Consider the following 17,213-nt stretch of genomic DNA (forward strand, 5'->3'; position numbering starts at 1 on the left):
TCTCTTATTTTGGTCATTCTTGAAAAAATATTACTTTTTATGCTAAAAATATTAATTTTTATTGTGAATATCGGTAGAGTTGATCCGTCTCACAGATAAAGATTCGTGAGACCATCTCACAAGAGACCTACTCTATAAATATTACATAGCCAACATACTGCGTGTCAATAATAATTATAGTATTTAAGAATTTAAGAATATAATTTTTATATATATAAACACCTCAATTTTTTAATTAATTAGTTGTATGATTAACTTAAATAATTGTATGATATAATTTTAATAAACTTGATCCGATATTCTAATCGAATTAAATTGATTTTTAAAAAATATGATCGAGAACCGAAACCAATCTGATCCCAAAATAAGATCATGCTTAGCCCGATTCGATTAAATGGGTTTCTGTTATTTGAACGCAATGTACACCCCTACCTGCAAGGAAGCAATTAATGAAATGAAATGAAATGAAATTAAATTAAATTAAATCCACATCGTACACAAAATGCTCGGTTAAAATTACATTAATGCCATTGACAGTACGTGTCGAGTAAGAAACGCGAGTATCGAGGCATGTAAAACGTGACGACGTCTTTCATCCTATAATCGCAAAATGCGCAACGGTTTGAGGAAAGGAATCTTTATGCCACGTGTTCATATCTGACTCAGCCATAAATCAAATTATACAGCTAACTTATATAAATTTTATACATTTTACAATATTTTTTGGATGAGAGATAAGGGCATTTAAATTATATGAAATTTGGAATGAATTTCTAATGATAAAGTTTTTTATTTTGTCAATATGTTATTTTTTAAATATATCAATATGTTATACTAAAAATCCAATTTCATATCCCCTTTAAATTTTCTATATAAAAATCAGTTAATAACTAAAAAATATTTATACATAATAAAAACACAAAGACTCACGTGAGACAGTATTACAAGTCAATTTTGTAAGACGGTTATTTTATTTGTGTCAACCATGAAAAAATAGTATTTTTAATTACAAAAATATTATTTTTTATTGTAAATATGAACATGTATGACTCGACTTACGAATAAAAATTTGTGAGATCGAGTTACTAATAATTTGGCAATGTATGCAAATATTTATTCATTTTATATTTTATTTAAGGGATTGCCCTAATAGTGTCATAAATTGAAAGATAAATCTGAAATAATTATTTTTAACTTTAATAATAATGAAATAATATAAAGATGTAAAATCTAATTATTCGTACCAAACTTTATTTTAAATCTTAAGCTCGATTATTTGGATTTTATAGAGAATTAATTTATTTTTTAAATTAACCAACAATAAATTTACGTTTCTTCTGTTTTTTAAAAATAATATTTTGTATTTAAATGGGGAAATGAGTTTGGGAGCGTGTAGAAAACAAATGAAGTTTGAAAGGACATTTGGAATGCAAGTGGGGACAGTTGTTGGTAAGTCATCCTCGAAAACTGGTTGTCTCAACCACGTGGAAGAACGCAACCTCATTCCTTCATCACGTGTCAATTTCACGCTACCATTTTTCATTCTTTTCAACCTTTCTTCATCTCTGTTATTGGCTTTTTTTACCAACAATTATTTACTGATAAACTTTTTCATATTCAGTGGCTTTTTATCCATTTCGCCTGATGTTTTCTGTGTTTGAGAAAACCGGGAAAAGATGCGAATTTGAGGGATTTTCCTCGCCTGATGATTGACATCTTCATTGGAAGATAGAAGGACTTTTGAAGTTTGGGGAGTTTTCTTGGTTTTTGGGGTTTTTTCCGTGTTTTTTTCTTAGGGAAAGGAGTGCCCGTTTGAGTTTTGCTTCCAAGATCGAGTTTTTTCACACCTGGTTACCAAGGAATTTGATGATTTCGTGCTTTTTTCTGTACGGGTAATTGAAAGGGGCTGAAGGGAACGGAGAAAACATGGATGGGTTTTCGAGAGATCTGTTAAAGAATGGATTCACGAGTTCTAATCGTTTTTCGAACGAGAATGTGAAGCTGGAAGAGGAAGAAAATGGGGAAATAGAGCTGAGGTTGGGGCTTTCGATGAACGGCAGATTCGGAGTGGACCCGGCGAGGAAAAAGCTGAGGCGCGCTTCCTCTATATCAGATTTGGTTTTCGCCGTCGGCGTCGCTGATAATGAGAGCCGCGACAAAGGGCGTGTTGCGGCGCTTGAGTCTCACGCGCCGCTGGGGAGGACATGCTCCCTTCCCATTCCGACGGAGGAGTGGCGCCACCGGAAGGCGTTGGAGTCGACGAGGAGCATGGAGGCTAGAAAGAACAGAATGGAGAAGTTGAAGAATGTGAGAATGGTGAAAGATACAGATATTTCTGCGGAAGATGGTAATAATGGCAATGGATCGAACCATGCTGCGACCATGAAAGATAATGTTCGAATTATCGTTAATGAGAATCTTAATTTGGTCGAAAATGTGAAGCAAGCATCGCAAGGATCTGTTGGATCACAAAGGAGTGGTTCCTCTGGTATTTCTTTTGATGGTCAGAGTCAACTCACAGAGGGTATACTTTCTTTCCTTTCTCACCTTTTAAGTTCTTCATTTTAGGCTATGGCTATGGCGCCTTTGGGAAAAGAACCTTCTTTTATAACTTTTATGTAAGCATCTATCATCCCCAAAGTTGTCCTCGTACAGATCATGAATGAGTAATAATCTGTTGCTTCGAAGTTCCGTTCTGATAAAATCTATGATCTGATTATTTTCATGCTTATTGAACTGTACTTTGCATTTGTAATCTGAATTAGTTTATACATACGTTTGTCTGTACCACGATGTATGTTTATATTCGGCTTAATGAGATTGATGTTTTAACTATCTTTGTTTGTGGCATCAAATTTTGCATTGGGTTGGGATGAATATCAAGAATCTGTCTTTTTGCCTTAATTCTCTCATCTAGTTTTGGCATTATATTTGCACATCCACCTTGAAACGCCATGATCATGTGCTGCGATCATACATGAGATCTGGTGGTCTAACGTGTCTGGATGATCCCAACCTGTCTCAATTGCTCTGCCCAATGAATATATTTGGCTCATCTTTTGGGCGAGAATGCGTAATCGATAATCTCGATGGTAGCTTCGATGCGTAATTGATAATCTAGAGTTGGAATTGCGCAATGAAAGCTGAACAAGTATGTTCTCATATATTTGACAGGAGCAAAACAACTGGCTGGGGTGAAGAGCTCTTCCGGCAGTAAATCTGTGCAAGAACGAAATGAACAAAAAGCTACCATCGAAGCTGCTGTAAGGGAAGCGAAAGGACCAAACATATCTCATAAGAATGCAATGCTTGATATGCCCTTTGTTTCCACAAAGGCATGCGGACCAAATGGTACAAAAGTAGATGGATTCTTGTACAGATACAAGAAGGGAGAGGAAGTTAAAATTGTCTGTGTTTGCCATGGTATGTTTCTTTCACCATCTGAGTTCGTCAAGCATGGTGGTGGCGGTGATGTGGAGCACCCGTTGAAGCATATAGTTGTGAATCCTTCTCCTCTCTTGTAATTGGACCTTTCTTTATTCATCTTTTGTTGTCGCAACACCCTTAACAGAAGGGATTTCTTTAAATTCTAGTTTTATAGATTTAGGATATAATCTTGACATTGTGTTTGACGTCTATTTATGAAACATCATGTTTCTGGAGAAACAAATGAAACATCAGAAACTTGAATGCCATTGTGTAGTCTTCATGTAGGTAGTGTTTTATCTCTTATTTTTCTGTATAACCTCATTCCATTTTCAGTTTATAATTTTTTTAAAGATTATTTTTATACTATAATATTTTTATCAAATTTTAGATGTTTTAAAAGGGAGTGAAAAGGTATGAACTTTGGTCGCCGTTTCTTGAAAAATACACTGCTGCCCTCTGAATGCTTTCTTGTTGTATTAAAATTTATTATTATGGTAATGGTGTAATTGAAATTATTGTGTTAAAAATTATAATTGATGATAACGACATTTAAATTGTCTCGGACCTTGTTTTTTGACAAATTTGGCGACAGCCTTGATTGTTGTTACCAAAGAGTTAAAGTTCTTTCCGTCTAGTCTGGTTTGCCCTCGGCGGAGTTCTAGTCCTATACTGTGTCATAAATCTATTAAAGAAAAGATAGATAATCAGGTTTAAGACTTGAAATCTGTCTTTTACATAACAGTGGAAAAAACTATTCTTTGTAAGCTAGACTCCTTTGTTTTCAATAAGGTGAATTCATTAAAAGCTAGCTAAACTTAACAGCACCGAGGCCAACAAAAGACGTAAGAAAACCATCTTGTTTCTGATGCTTTTGGGGTCGTTGCGTTGGGACCATGTGCCTGCGTCTGAGGTTTCTCTTGCTTCTTCGTTATAACCTTCAATGACCTCGACTTCAACGACTTGGATTTCCCACTCTCACTCGCGAATCTGAGACATTATAAAAGAAAAAATATGGGTTTCACATCCAGTTTCAGTTTCTTGAAAATCTGATGCAGAAAAGTAAGCTACAGATGCTCTTTTTTCGCATTTTATCAGCTAAGAAATGAAGAAACATAATTCAAGAGAAATAGTCTTACACAGGAAATGCAAAAGAGCTGCCGCTGTGTCCACTCTCGTCAGAAAGGCGAGGCAGGCTAGGAGAGGTGACCGCAGCAGAAGGACGAACTTCTTCAACTGGATTTTCAACATTTGCACCAGCGGGAACCTTTGGAACCTTATCCGAATCTTCTTTTACAAGTACTTCTGAGACCTTAGCAGATTTTACATCGTTTTCTTCATGTGCTGGTACTTCCATAACCGGGGGAAGGCTAAAATCACTAGTTTTAGGTTCAGAAGCGTAATGAAGATTGGAAGATGAATTGTTGTTCCATTCTTCAAGCCAAGGCTGAAGTTCTCCGGATTTACCAAAAAGAATGGCATTATCTCTGGAGAAACTGTTGTTCCCCATATGAATACTGAATAAGGACTCATTCGAGGCAACACTCCATTCCGTGGTAGTTGTAGGTTTTGTCGAAAAAACATGGGATGGAATGCGATTTGGATCATAATTAGCTGGCTGCCCCATTGTTTGAATTGGAGGAGACTTCATTTGCCAAGAACCTACCAAGTTCGGCTGAGACATACTATGAGTACTAGTGTCTGGTGAAGAAATGAATTCTGGCGAAGACGAGAAGTTCCCATCTGATTTGGATTTTGTTGATGTATCATCAAGAATGCCCTTTTCACCAGTATTAAATTCAAGTGACGGTGAAGAAGAAGAAGAAGAAGAAGCCGCAGGAGGAGGAGGAGGAGGAGAACACGGAGAGGAAACCTCATTATTCTTTCCTAGGACTGGTTTTCCTTCATCATGCTTAATCTCGGAGTCTTTTTTTCCATGGTCATTGCTTACTTTTACATGCTCAGATTCCATTGTAACACCGCATGCATAGCGAAGTAAAATTCGGTTTTTAGTGATACCACGAAATCGAGGCGTTCTGGCAACGTATACAAACTCAAATATGTAGCTGTTGCAGAAAAAAGAACAAAGGCTCCAAATTCAAACAAAAAATCCGACCTTAGAAACCAATAAACATCCATGAAGAGAGCTATGCATATATATAAACACACATACATGTAAAACAATGATAAGATAATGGCTCGGCATGAGATTTATAGGGAAAACGCAAGAAATTGAATCGAAACCCATTCAGGATCCGGAGACCATTGTCATTAAAAGAATGCCAACTAATGGGGTTTCTTGATGATCAAGTCGGAAAAATCATAATGTGATCATTTTCATTGCCAGCTGAGTTGTGTTTTTCTTGATAATTAAGATGCTTATTCTTGGTAATCAAGATATGAGCCATATTCCCTAATGATTGATCATTTCCCGTTTGAAAAAATCAATTGACAATACCTGAATCATGAAAATGCGAATCAAGATTCCATATCCACCTTTCTAGTTTGGTTTGTTCCCTCCATCCAATTATATTATGGGAAGACCAATTCACCATTAAAAAAAAACCTTGAACAAAACACACAAAAGTGCAAGATCAAGAAACATTGCAGCGATCCCCTGATGATCAGAAAACTTGATGAAATTTTTTGGGAAACGAAAGACCAAAACGAACGGTTGGTTTTAGGGTTTGTTGTTGGAAGGATCGTCCTTTCTTGAAATGGAAGGCAAAGCTTAGATTTCGAACATTCTGATAGATTTATATCTTTCTCAACCAATTACGGTTTGGCGCGGGAATGTTAAGCTGCGAGGAGACCGGGACCAAAATCTTATCATCTTCAAGGGCTGAATAGGCTTTTCACTTATTACTCAGATTTTATAAAAAGATAAAATTGCAGTTTTGATTAATAATTTGTATCATTTTGGTTCTCTTCGTTGAATTCTAGTATTAATAATTAATCATCCTTTCTGTTTTTTTGTCACTAATGCGACTTCGACACGTTCACACAACACTAATATATATAGGAGTATGTTTCTTCTGTGATGGTCTCACGAATCTTTATCTGTGAGACATGTCAACCTTACCGATATTCACAATAAAAAAGTAATACTCTTAGCATAAAAAGTAATATTTTTTCATGGATGACCCAAATAAGATATCCGTCTCACAAAATACGACCCGTGAGACCGTCTCACACAAGTTTTTGCTTATATATAGTGTCATTTCTAACGAAAAAATTACTAAAATTGATTAATTTTTTTTTAAAGATACATGACATGATCTTAAATTTGACAACATAAAATAACAACACCGCAAATTGATAAATACATAATACAAAAATTCATATTTCCCCTATAAAAAAACAAGTATACTGCACTATATTGTGAGAAATGTGTATTTATATCGCAAAAATCGGAATCTCTCGGCCAAACGTATATTTTATAGATTGGGTGTATACAAAAATTTGTTAAATTGTGAAAAAAAAGTTTTCACTTTTACAAAGCTGTGAAACTTGATATGTATTATTTAAATATTTGCTACATGAACCCACACGGTGAAATAATAAAATGATGTATAATTAATGGATAAATTGAAATATATGCAAAGCATAATGATACATAACTAAAAGTTATTGTAGAACGCTAATGACATATACCTAATTTGACATCTAGATTTTAAGTTTGTGACGATATCTGAATTCGAGATCCCATTATAATAATGAGTATGTCTCTTGTGAAACGGTCTCAGGATCTTTATCTGTGAGACGAGTCAACACTACCGATATTCACAATAAAAAGTGATACTCTTAGCATAAAAAGTAATACTTTTTCATGGATGACTCAAATAAGATATCCGTCTCACAAAATACAACCCGTGAAACTGTCTCACACAAGTTTTTGTCTATAATAATTATATCTCTCAACTTTAAAAAGTTATTGTAAACTTTGTCTAAGCATTGAAAGAAATAAATATATGAAAATTATCAATGAATTACACGAAACAATTCGTGACATGTAAATGCCCCTCATTTGTCCGTGTGCAATTTTTATTGTATAATTTTAATATTTTTTATTAAACTGGATTACTTTAATATTTTTTTTTTTAAATCGAAGCAGTTTCAACTTTCAATATTTGGATGTCTCTTAAAAAAATAGTTTATTATTTTCTTATAAAAACGAAGCATAAGTGGATAATAGTTTGTGGGTGGTTGTTTTTTACGAATTGGTTAAATGTAGTACATTCTTATCTAAATATTATTACCTTTCTTAAAATAAAATCTCTTATTTTTTATGGAAATTTTTTTTTTCAATAATGTATAGGATGCATTTTGATAGATGGATTTTGAATCTTTAATTTGGAATTGTTCTACTTGTTGAGTAGGTATCTTGTTATCTGTGAGACGGGTCAACCCTATCGATATTCACAATAAAAAATAATACTATTAATATAAAAAGTAATATCTTTTCATGGATGACCCAAATAAGAGATCTGTCTCACACAAATTTTTGTCTTATTTTTTGGATTTAATAAATTCAAGTAAATATAAGTTTCCTCCATATATGTAGTAATTCTGATATATTTGAGATTAAGTCTTTCCAACCAAATCAAATGCATTGATCCAAACGCAACATTGTTGTATTTACTTCCTTATTTTTAACATTTTCCAAATGTTTTTCTCATGAATATGGTCATTTTAAATTTGAATTATAAAATATATATTTATATCTTTTGAATGTCAGTTTATTAACTTTAAGACACGTTATTTGACGTAAGAGTTTTAATTTCTGAAATGATATAAAAATCAATTTTGTGATACGAATTTTGAACTCGATCTAAAACATAAAAAATTATTATCATTATTGTTAAAAAATTATTTTTCATTTTAAATATGAATCATGACAAACTGATTTAAAAATACTATAACTTTTTAGCTTGTCGATTTGGTTTAGTCATTGAGCTTAATGTTTTTTTCTCCAGCACGCATAGAAAAGATTGAATTTCATTTTCTTGATTACACTTCCAAAAGCCAACCAAAATCAAGAACCACTGACTAATCAAAATCAACACTTTTGGATCTTAAAAATAAAATAAAAAAATCAACACTTTTCAAGCTGGAATCGACTCGTTTCCATGAGTTTCAATGCTTCAATCTGCACACATATCCAAATCATATACAAAAGCTGTAATCAGTTATCAATTGGAGTCATCAAACTTTCAAAAATCAGGAATGTGATCAAAATTCACACCTTAGGCTGAATAGTAGGGGGCAGGAGCTTCCGGCCCGTTTTAGTTCTAGCAAGAATTCCTCTCGTAACTGGGGATATCATCTGATCTGTAGGACTTTTGTACCTACGGAACCGAAACAGATCGAATCCCAGTAATGTAATATGCATAAAATTTGACAAAAACAATGTTGAAATCCTGCAAGATTGATCTCGTACCTTTCCGGGTATTTGAATGCCTTGGGGACTTTCAGCCGATCCGGCGTGCCGGTTTTGCGGCCACTACAGATGGGACTTCGAGATTTTGGACTTCCAGTTTTGTTCGGAGGGGGCGGAGTATTTTGATCATAAGTTCTGTCTCCGGCGGGGGATTTTGGAGGGGTTTGGGGTATTTTTTCCATGGATTTTTTTTTGTGTCAGAGAAGTTAGAATTTTGTGAAGATTTGAAGTGGGATTTAATAGAAAGTTGGATTGGGAAGGGATTTGATTTTATTATGTTAATTGAGTTGCCAAAGGTGACCGTTTGGGGAGGATGAATGGATGATGATGGTGATCATGGATTCCAACGGTCTAATTCTTTGGTGTCAAAAGTCAAATAAAGAACGAAGGTCATGGCAAACACAACGGATTTATCTCTATTTTATTCAATCCCCTCTCATAGCACAATAATTTCAGTGAAATATCAGTTTTCCCCGTAATGTTCCGACATTGTTCGGATTCAGTCTATGGTCTTTCTTGTATACTAAAATCGTCTTTAATGATGCATAAACTTAAAACATAACATTTTCATGATGCATAAAACTTTAAATAAAAACGTTTTCATAATCTTATGCATAAACATTTTCATAGACCTTTTCATATAAACATAAACATATTCATATTCGTATCCATATTCATGTCAACATATTCATATCATCATATTCATATTCATATTCATGTTCGTGTTTGTTGAATTCAGATCGTTGATTGTGACTTTCGTGTTCATATACGTGTTGGACGATGGATCTATCTACATGTAACCACAATACTGGGCGGCGGGGACACCAGCGACACTCTCACCCGTCAAATAAAAAAGACCCCATCAGTTGAGTATGCAGAACTGGAAGCAATTAGAGAGGGCCTCAGAAAGGTGAAAGAATTCTCCTTACAGATTCAAGAAGTCAATTCGGACTCCTTGATGGCGGTGCAAGCAGTCACCTCCCCAGAGGAGGACTTGAGTTATACAGGTGCAATTGCACATGAAGTTCGTAAGCTACTTTTGGACCTTCGTGGGATTAGAGTTAATCATGTGCGAAGATCAGCTAATGTAGTTGCACATTCCATTGCTTGTTTTGTTATTTCTTCCCCTGCTCCCTTTGTTTGGGCGTTTGGGAACCTTCCATTTTGGTTGGTAAGTCTTGTATCTTCTGACATGATCGATTCTTAATAATATTACAAGTATTACCATCAAAAAAAAAAAAAATCGTCTCTAATGTTTCATAAATTGACCAAAATACGTTCATGGTATTTCTGTTTTTATATGAATGATGTTGTTTGTACTTCGTTTTGCAATATACGATAGGTTGAATGAAAGAATATATTTGATATATTGAGTAGCATCAATTATTAGGGTATGTTTAGTGTGAGTGATAAGTAAATGATAGATTGTTAAACCTATGTTTGTCTCATTTTTTATGGGCCCAATTAATCAAGAAGCTCATAATAAAAAAAACCTATTTGATTGAAAAGACATCACATTGTTTTGGTGGGATTGACAATCTAATTCCTAAAATATAACATAAATTACCATTTTACCCACAAAAGACTCAACATGAGAGACCTACAATTTTAGATCTACTCTCGGCTCAGGTTTTACGAAATCAAAAATTAATATTCTTTGATGGTTTATATTTTTTTTATTTGCACACACATCACATAAATAATTTCATGATGAAACTAAATAAAATTTAAAAAATAGAGAAAAAATAATTAGAAATCAATATTAAAAATGAGATAAAATGCAAAATTATATTAATTTTTATTAAAAAATAAATTATCAGATAAATACATAATCTATAATTTAAAATTTTATAAAATATTTATTTATTAACAGAACACATGCTTTTTGAAAACACTGCTACAAATATCATTTTATATACCGAATTGTCATCAATGCTAGTTTATGATATTTTTGTTTCAACAACAAAAAATGTAAAATTTATCATACTCATTAAAATTTTACCAAACAAAACATGATTTATCACAACACATTATATATCATCACCTTGACTTTTGTCATCAATCCAATTAGTTATCTTATCACCCACACCAAACATACCCATAATACATATTCATAAATTATTGGAAGAAGGTAATAGCTAAAGCATAGCCTTTATTTGTTCGATCTTCTACAGTAGTTTCAATTTGATTGTCCTTTTGATCCAAAAAAAGTTATGGGTTGGGCTTGAATGATGATATAAGAGCCTAGACCCATATTGTCCTTTGAAATGCAGGTCCAATATCAACCCATTTCACTTATTTAATTAATTACAACAATAATAATAATAATAATAATAATAATAATAATAATAATAAAAGTGGTAGTTAAAATACGTAATTTGGTCAACAATGGCGATTGTACGTAGACCGGAGAATTATTGGACATTATACAATTTTGTCAGTATTAAATCTCATTGTTATCGTTATAAAATCACCGCCTCAGCAAAAATCGTAAGGTCCACATGTCATATTCACATTATATTAACATATCTATTCTCTCACATTCATTTTAACATTGATACTTATTATTTATAGGTTATGTTGTCCACTTATTCATCTTATTTTTATTTAAAAATAAATAAATTCAATTTCAAATTATTTACGAAAAGAATTAAAATAAATTCAATTTTATAGCCGTTAAATAACCGTAAAAATCATTTTTTAATATTTATAATAAAACTAACTATTACTATTTTAAAGGAAGTCTCTGTCTCAGGCTATACAGCAGACAATGTCCATATATACCTGGCGGGCACGTTTACAACACCAAAGCGCATCATATATGTAAAAAATTGAGACTAATACATCGGAGAGCAACCTCAGTTCTGATAATTAAATACAAATATATAGTCATATCATAAATAATAATAATAAATAAAGAAAAACGTCAATTCGGTTAGGAATGGGGATTACGAGGAGGAGCATTTTTCTCAAATCATTAATGCAGAAATCAACGTGTTGGTAAAAAAATGGATAAAACAAGACTAGTTAAATACTTCTTGCACTTCAGTAATTAATCTGATTTTTGTCAAAATTTTTGAAAAATTATTACTTTTTTTGTTCTCGTTTTTTGTTTTAACATGAGCTCGATGGAAAAACAAAATCAAACGTAACTTTTTACTTATTTTATGCTTCGACAACAAAAGTCATGGACATGTCCACACATGAGTCGTGGTAAAATATGGAAGGTTCCGAAGTCAATGGCAGATTTTCATCTTCTGCAACTTTAACCAAACTGTGTTATGGGTAATTTTTTAATGGAAATTGGGATTTGACTGTTTTCTTGAGTATTTTCCACGAAGACCGGAGACTGGTCATAAATCAAAAGGCCAACATCCAGCAGCCACGAAGCACTTCGAAGAAATTTCTAATTCGGGTAGCAAGAAATCGTCTTTTTTTCTTCGGAATTCAGTCGACAAGATTCATTTTTCAAAATCAAAGCACCTTTTCCTATCACTGTTCCGTAATGGGTCAGTCATAATTTTCTCTTCTCTGTTGTTTTGCTTCCCTTAGGTCATATCCACTCAAGGTACACACTTTTTGTGCGTGTTTTTATCCGGTTTTGAAGATCTTTTGAAAGATTTGTGAACCCAGAAAGCTGTGTGGTTTCTGTGCTTTCACGAGGATTGCTACTTTAATAGATTGAATCAAAGTAGTAGATCTTCATGGTTTTTGCCTTGTGGATGGTTTTTGTTATTGAGTCGCCGAATTGAGCTGGTTTCTCTATCTCTGCATTCTGTAAATACTTACTGGAAAATCTTGGATTTTGGGCATTTGGAAATACGTTGTTATTTGTAGACATCATAATTACTGGTGGTATCTTTTGGGATTTGTTAAGCTTGGGGTTATGGGGGATAGTTTAGATACGGTACCGGTGATGGAAACCGAAGAAGACTTTATTGCTGCAGTACAGCAAATCTTGAAAGCAGTTGAATTAAAGAAGGATTGGACGAACGAAGCTAGGAGGATCTTGGCAAATTTAGGCTCCCAGTTGTGTAATATAAGTAGAATCCATGAAAGCGACGATGAAGAACTGAAGGAGGAAGAGGGTCTTAATGACCTTGAGCAGCAGCTCAATAATATCCAAGATAAAATCATGAATTGGGAGAAGGAGCAATCTATGATATGGGATTTTGGACCTGAAGAAGCTTATGAGTATTTGAAAGCTGTTGATGAAGTTCGAAAGTTCATTGAGATGTTGGAGGATAAGAGTTTAAATAACAGCAGCGACGACTTGGCTTTTCTGCGTAGGGCTCATGATATTCTTCAGACAGCAATGGCTAGGCTAGAAGAAGAGTTCAAGATCTTACTGATTCGAAATATTCAGCCTTTCGAGCCAGAGTATTTGTCTTTTCGTTCTAATGAGGAGGATATCATCGATGCAGGCTCTGTTATTTCCTCCGGGGATGATTCGGTTGAGGATTTAGTCCAGAGAGAGAGCATGGGTCGTACCTCGGAAGATCATATACTTGAACTGGTGCATCCGGATGTGATTCCGGACCTAAAAAGTATCGTTCATTTGATGTATGATTCGGACTATGGTAGGGAATGCTCACAAGCGTTTATTAATGTTCAAAAAGACGCTCTGGATGACTGCCTTTCCATCCTTGAAGTGGAAAAATTTAGCATTGAAGATGTGCTGAAAATGGATTGGAATGGATTGAACTCGAAAATCAGGAGATGGATCCGAGCCATGAAGATCTTTGTGCGGGTTTATCTTGCTAGTGTAAAGTTACTGACTGATCAGGTTTTTGGAGAGCTCGAATCTGTTAGTTCAGTTTGCTTTGCCGAGTCAGCAAAAACATCCATTCTGCAGCTTCTGAATTTTGGTGAAGCCATAGCCATCGGACCCCATCAACCTGAAAAGTTGATGCGGGTTCTTGACATGTACGAGGTTCTTGCGGATCTCATTCCAGATATTGCATCTTTGTACTCTGAAGAAGCTGGATCATGTGTTAGAACCGAATGCGAAGATGTGCTGCAGAGATTGGGGGGTTGTGCGAAGGCAACCTTTATCGAGTTTGATAAAGCTGTTGCCTCAAATCCTTCAACTAACGCCTTTTCTGGCGGTGTAGTTCACCCCCTTACTAGATACGTGTTGAATTACGTCAAGAATCTTACAGATTACAGCAAGACACTCAATGTCATATTGCAGGACGGAGAAAAAGAAGATCCTGCCTCAGTTTCACCTGACTCGAGCCCAGTCAGTGAGGAGGAGAATAATGTCAACGGGAGCTCCCACCCTTCTCCAATGGTCTTACATTTCAGATCCCTCATCTCGAATCTTGAATCCAACCTCGACGAAAAATCCAAGTTATACAAAGACGAGGCATTGCAGCACCTTTTCTTGACGAATAACATACACTATATCACCAAGAATGTTAAGGAATCCGAACTCAGAACAGTCCTAGGCGATGAGTGGATTCGAAGGCATAACTGGAGATTCCAACAACACGCAATGAATTACGAGAGAGCTACTTGGAGCACGATCCTCACCTTGTTAAGAGACGACGGGATCCAACATCCCGGTTCTCATTCTATTTCGAGGACCCTTCTTAAGGAGAAGCTGCAGAACTTTTATCTCGCCTTTGAGGAGGTTTACAAGAGCCAAACAGGGTGGTCTGTCCGGGATCTCCAGCTTAGAGAAGAGCTGCGTATCTCGTCCCTCAGAGTAATCCAGGCTTATCGGACTTTCGTAGGAAGACATATCAATCATATCAGCGAAAAAGCACATCAAATACACCGCTGATGATTTGGAGAATCACCTCTCGCATCTTTTTGAGGGATCCCAAAAATCATTACATGGTGGCCACAAGAAGTCTTAGAGATGGTGTTGGAATAGATTAGTCATGAAATTGCTATTTAAAGATTCTTCCAGCTCCGTGCATGTCTTTTTGAACCATTATATTGTAATTGATATACGATTTTCATTTCTCACCACTGGTTTTAGTTTTACCGGCTAGCAATACAATTTTTGTCCCATCTGCAGCAAAAGGAAATAGCTTTCTTCATATTTGTTTGGGAAGCAACAGTCAGAATTATTTAATAATAATATAGTGGTAAGATATATATTTATTGCAAATGAGAAAAAATTAACATAAAACTTGATAGATTGCATGAAAAAAGTTGTAAATTAATAAATTATACGATGCAGAAACTAATTAATTTGGAGGATAAAATTCATTAATAATTAAAAAAACTTAATATTTTAAATTAATAAGAAGAGAAAATAGGTGATTTTTTTAGAGCAGTGGAGAAGTTTTACTATAATTAGGCTCTTAAATTGTCGAGAATCAGGACATTGATATCAGAGAACAAAATATTCTCTCGTTTCCAAATAGGACTACTAACTGAAAATTGACCTTTTTTAGCTCTGCGAAGTAGAGAATGTTCCTGCCCACGAATCTTCATAGATACTTGCAAGAACATGCAACTGAAAATTCCTTTTTCTCTCACTCAAAAAAAAAAAAAAAAAACCAAAGAAAATTCTTTTTTTCTTGCTTCCAAAAGCCCTTCATGCTGCTAAATGCTAATTTCCACTATTTTTTTTCAATATTAGAGCTGTTTTTTTCTTCTTTTTTTTCCTTCGATACGATGAACTCAAATCTTTCGTACAAAACATCCTACACCATTGATAAGTTATAATGTTCGAGAAAAATAAAGTTAATTTTCTGGGACCAAGAAAATAAAAAGTTGAAAGAAGCCAAATAGCCAGACTATATATCCATGTTTCTACGATAATGCATACACGAAGATTTTATGAAGACGAAGAATTATCAAAATGAGTTGACCATAGATTGGTATAAAATCTCGTGTGGCTGCTCGAATCCTCTCAAGACACAAATTCTTGAGCTACGAATCATGTATTTAAAATTACCAGATTTTATAATGATTTTCTTTGCTTGTGATAACTGATACCCCTCCGTATCAGCAACATTCCTGCCCATTATCATCTCCTGCATGCAGATATTGCCATTTCTTGCGGTTCTTCTGAGAGGGAAAAGTGGACCAACTTGTAGACCAAAACCTGAAGGTCACACCCCCTTGTTTGAAGTTCTTTGTCAGGGTTGCTGGTAGACGCCTACATATACTCAACCGCGGGGAAGGCCAACAATAGCTAATGTGGTGAAGGGACTCGAGCTAGCGCTAACATTACAACAGAACCAAGATCCAGTGGAGCAGCTTGAGGAAGATGAGAATACTGGAAGAATATTCAGTGATCAAAGCGAGGGGAGTATTGGCGAGAAGTGTCTGCCGTTGTGGTTTCTTAAACAAGGGCCGAAATATACTAGAATTCTAAGGGAGAAAAGATGAGTTGGTGTTGAAGTTACCTAAAACAACTGCAATACTGGATGTGATAACCTCAGTCACTGAAAGACCAACAAATGCCCAAGCATATTGCGTTGACAGATTCCCCAGGCTAAGAAAGACCCCTCCAGCCATGGCAATCAAGACAGAAGGCCAATTATTCTGCAATTACGCCACATCAATAAAGAAGTTTGTATAAAATAAAGAATAAAATGCAATTTATCCTGGCAGTTTGCGAATAAGTCAGATGAATTGGAAGTGACGCATATACTACTACTTTAACAGCATTTTCACCCCAAAAAGTAAAACTAATCAAGGAAACAGATACATATATTTAGAAAGTGAGGCAATAACCCATCTTCTTTCTTTCTTTTTTTATTCATGTTATTATGGCCTGTGATGTACCCGACAAAGCTGAGAAAGGAAATTGGGCATGTGGGGCTTGGCCTCACCAATATGACTAAGTGTTAAAGAATAATAACAGCAGTTAAGAAATTTGTGAAAGAATAATCAAGGTAAGTGTGCTGAGGAAGACGACCCCACCGCTCGATCAGAGCAAGAATCGCAGGCTATGTCCCTAGAAGCACAAGCGCAACCAACATGCAGGCTATGGCGCCTCCCCTGCTCTCAACAAGATACATTTCCAGCACTATCCGAGTTCACCAAATGGCTCCAAAATCTTACTAAAAAGGGAGAGATAAAAAATGTCAGCCTGTTCACATACCCCCCCCCCCCCCCCCCCCCCCCCCCCCCCCAAATTTAGCATTTGTCCGTTGACAACTTTTTTCAATGATCAAAGAAACCATTCACGCCGAGCAAGAAAAATGCAACCTTTTCCTTGAAAGCGATCAAACTAAATTTTTGCGCCGTCCTGTTTGGGAAAGAAAGGAAATCAAAAGGGAGTGCCGTTTTACACGGATGACTAGAACCTGTTCCTGCAATCTTAATATGACAGAGTGGATTTACCTGCTCCAAAAACCTTGAGGTCTATCTAATCTGA

At 35.1% G+C, this 17,213-nt stretch overlaps 4 protein-coding genes across 4 annotated transcripts; 2 read left to right on the forward strand and 2 right to left on the reverse strand.

Moving 5' to 3' along the window:
- Nucleotides 1-1,472: 1,472 nt before the first annotated feature.
- On the forward strand, nt 1,473-3,712 carry LOC142549760 (ninja-family protein AFP3-like). The gene is made up of 2 exons (XM_075658873.1): nt 1,473-2,524; nt 3,175-3,712. Exons 1-2 carry the CDS (start codon nt 1,927-1,929, stop codon nt 3,522-3,524), a joined length of 948 nt encoding a protein of 315 aa, XP_075514988.1. The 5' UTR covers nt 1,473-1,926; the 3' UTR covers nt 3,525-3,712.
- A 301-nt stretch (nt 3,713-4,013) lies between these two features.
- Nucleotides 4,014-6,192, reverse strand: LOC142548279 (uncharacterized). Its single transcript, XM_075656595.1, has 3 exons — nt 5,885-6,192; nt 4,566-5,492; nt 4,014-4,416 (listed from the first exon to the last, which is right to left on the reverse strand). Exons 2-3 carry the CDS (start codon nt 5,396-5,398, stop codon nt 4,245-4,247), a joined length of 1,005 nt encoding a protein of 334 aa, XP_075512710.1. The 5' UTR covers nt 5,399-5,492; nt 5,885-6,192; the 3' UTR covers nt 4,014-4,244.
- Nucleotides 6,193-8,521: 2,329 nt separating this feature from the next.
- On the reverse strand, nt 8,522-9,048 carry LOC142550304 (uncharacterized). Its single transcript, XM_075659532.1, has 3 exons — nt 8,867-9,048; nt 8,672-8,774; nt 8,522-8,575 (listed from the first exon to the last, which is right to left on the reverse strand). Exons 1-3 carry the CDS (start codon nt 9,046-9,048, stop codon nt 8,522-8,524), a joined length of 339 nt encoding a protein of 112 aa, XP_075515647.1.
- A 3,080-nt stretch (nt 9,049-12,128) lies between these two features.
- On the forward strand, nt 12,129-14,842 carry LOC142549761 (exocyst complex component EXO70E2-like). Its single transcript, XM_075658874.1, is given in 2 exon segments — nt 12,129-14,630; nt 14,632-14,842. Coding segments are annotated over 2 exon segments (1,977 nt in total). The 5' UTR covers nt 12,129-12,752; the 3' UTR covers nt 14,731-14,842.
- The last annotated feature ends 2,371 nt before the right edge of the window (nt 14,843-17,213 follow it).

The sequence above is a fragment of the Primulina tabacum genome, chromosome 6 (assembly GCF_025594145.1).
Source record: "Primulina tabacum isolate GXHZ01 chromosome 6, ASM2559414v2, whole genome shotgun sequence".
Lineage (NCBI taxonomy): Eukaryota > Viridiplantae > Streptophyta > Magnoliopsida > Lamiales > Gesneriaceae > Primulina > Primulina tabacum.

Bases quoted from the DNA above. Each gene is read 5' to 3' on its own strand.
- LOC142549760 (XM_075658873.1), top strand. From the start codon at position 1,927: ATGGATGGGTTTTCGAGAGATCTGTTAAAGAATGGATTCACGAGTTCT. The intron at 2,525-3,174 runs GTATACTTTCTT...TATATTTGACAG, and splicing joins TCAGAGTCAACTCACAGAGG to GAGCAAAACAACTGGCTGGG.
- LOC142548279 (XM_075656595.1), bottom strand. From the start codon at position 5,398: ATGGAATCTGAGCATGTAAAAGTAAGCAATGACCATGGAAAAAAAGAC. The intron at 4,417-4,565 runs GTAAGACTATTT...ATAATGTCTCAG, and splicing joins AGCTCTTTTGCATTTCCTGT to ATTCGCGAGTGAGAGTGGGA.
- LOC142550304 (XM_075659532.1), bottom strand. From the start codon at position 9,048: ATGGAAAAAATACCCCAAACCCCTCCAAAATCCCCCGCCGGAGACAGA. The intron at 8,775-8,866 runs GTACGAGATCAA...TCGGTTCCGTAG, and splicing joins GCATTCAAATACCCGGAAAG to GTACAAAAGTCCTACAGATC. The intron at 8,576-8,671 runs GTGTGAATTTTG...ATATGTGTGCAG, and splicing joins CCCCTACTATTCAGCCTAAG to ATTGAAGCATTGAAACTCAT.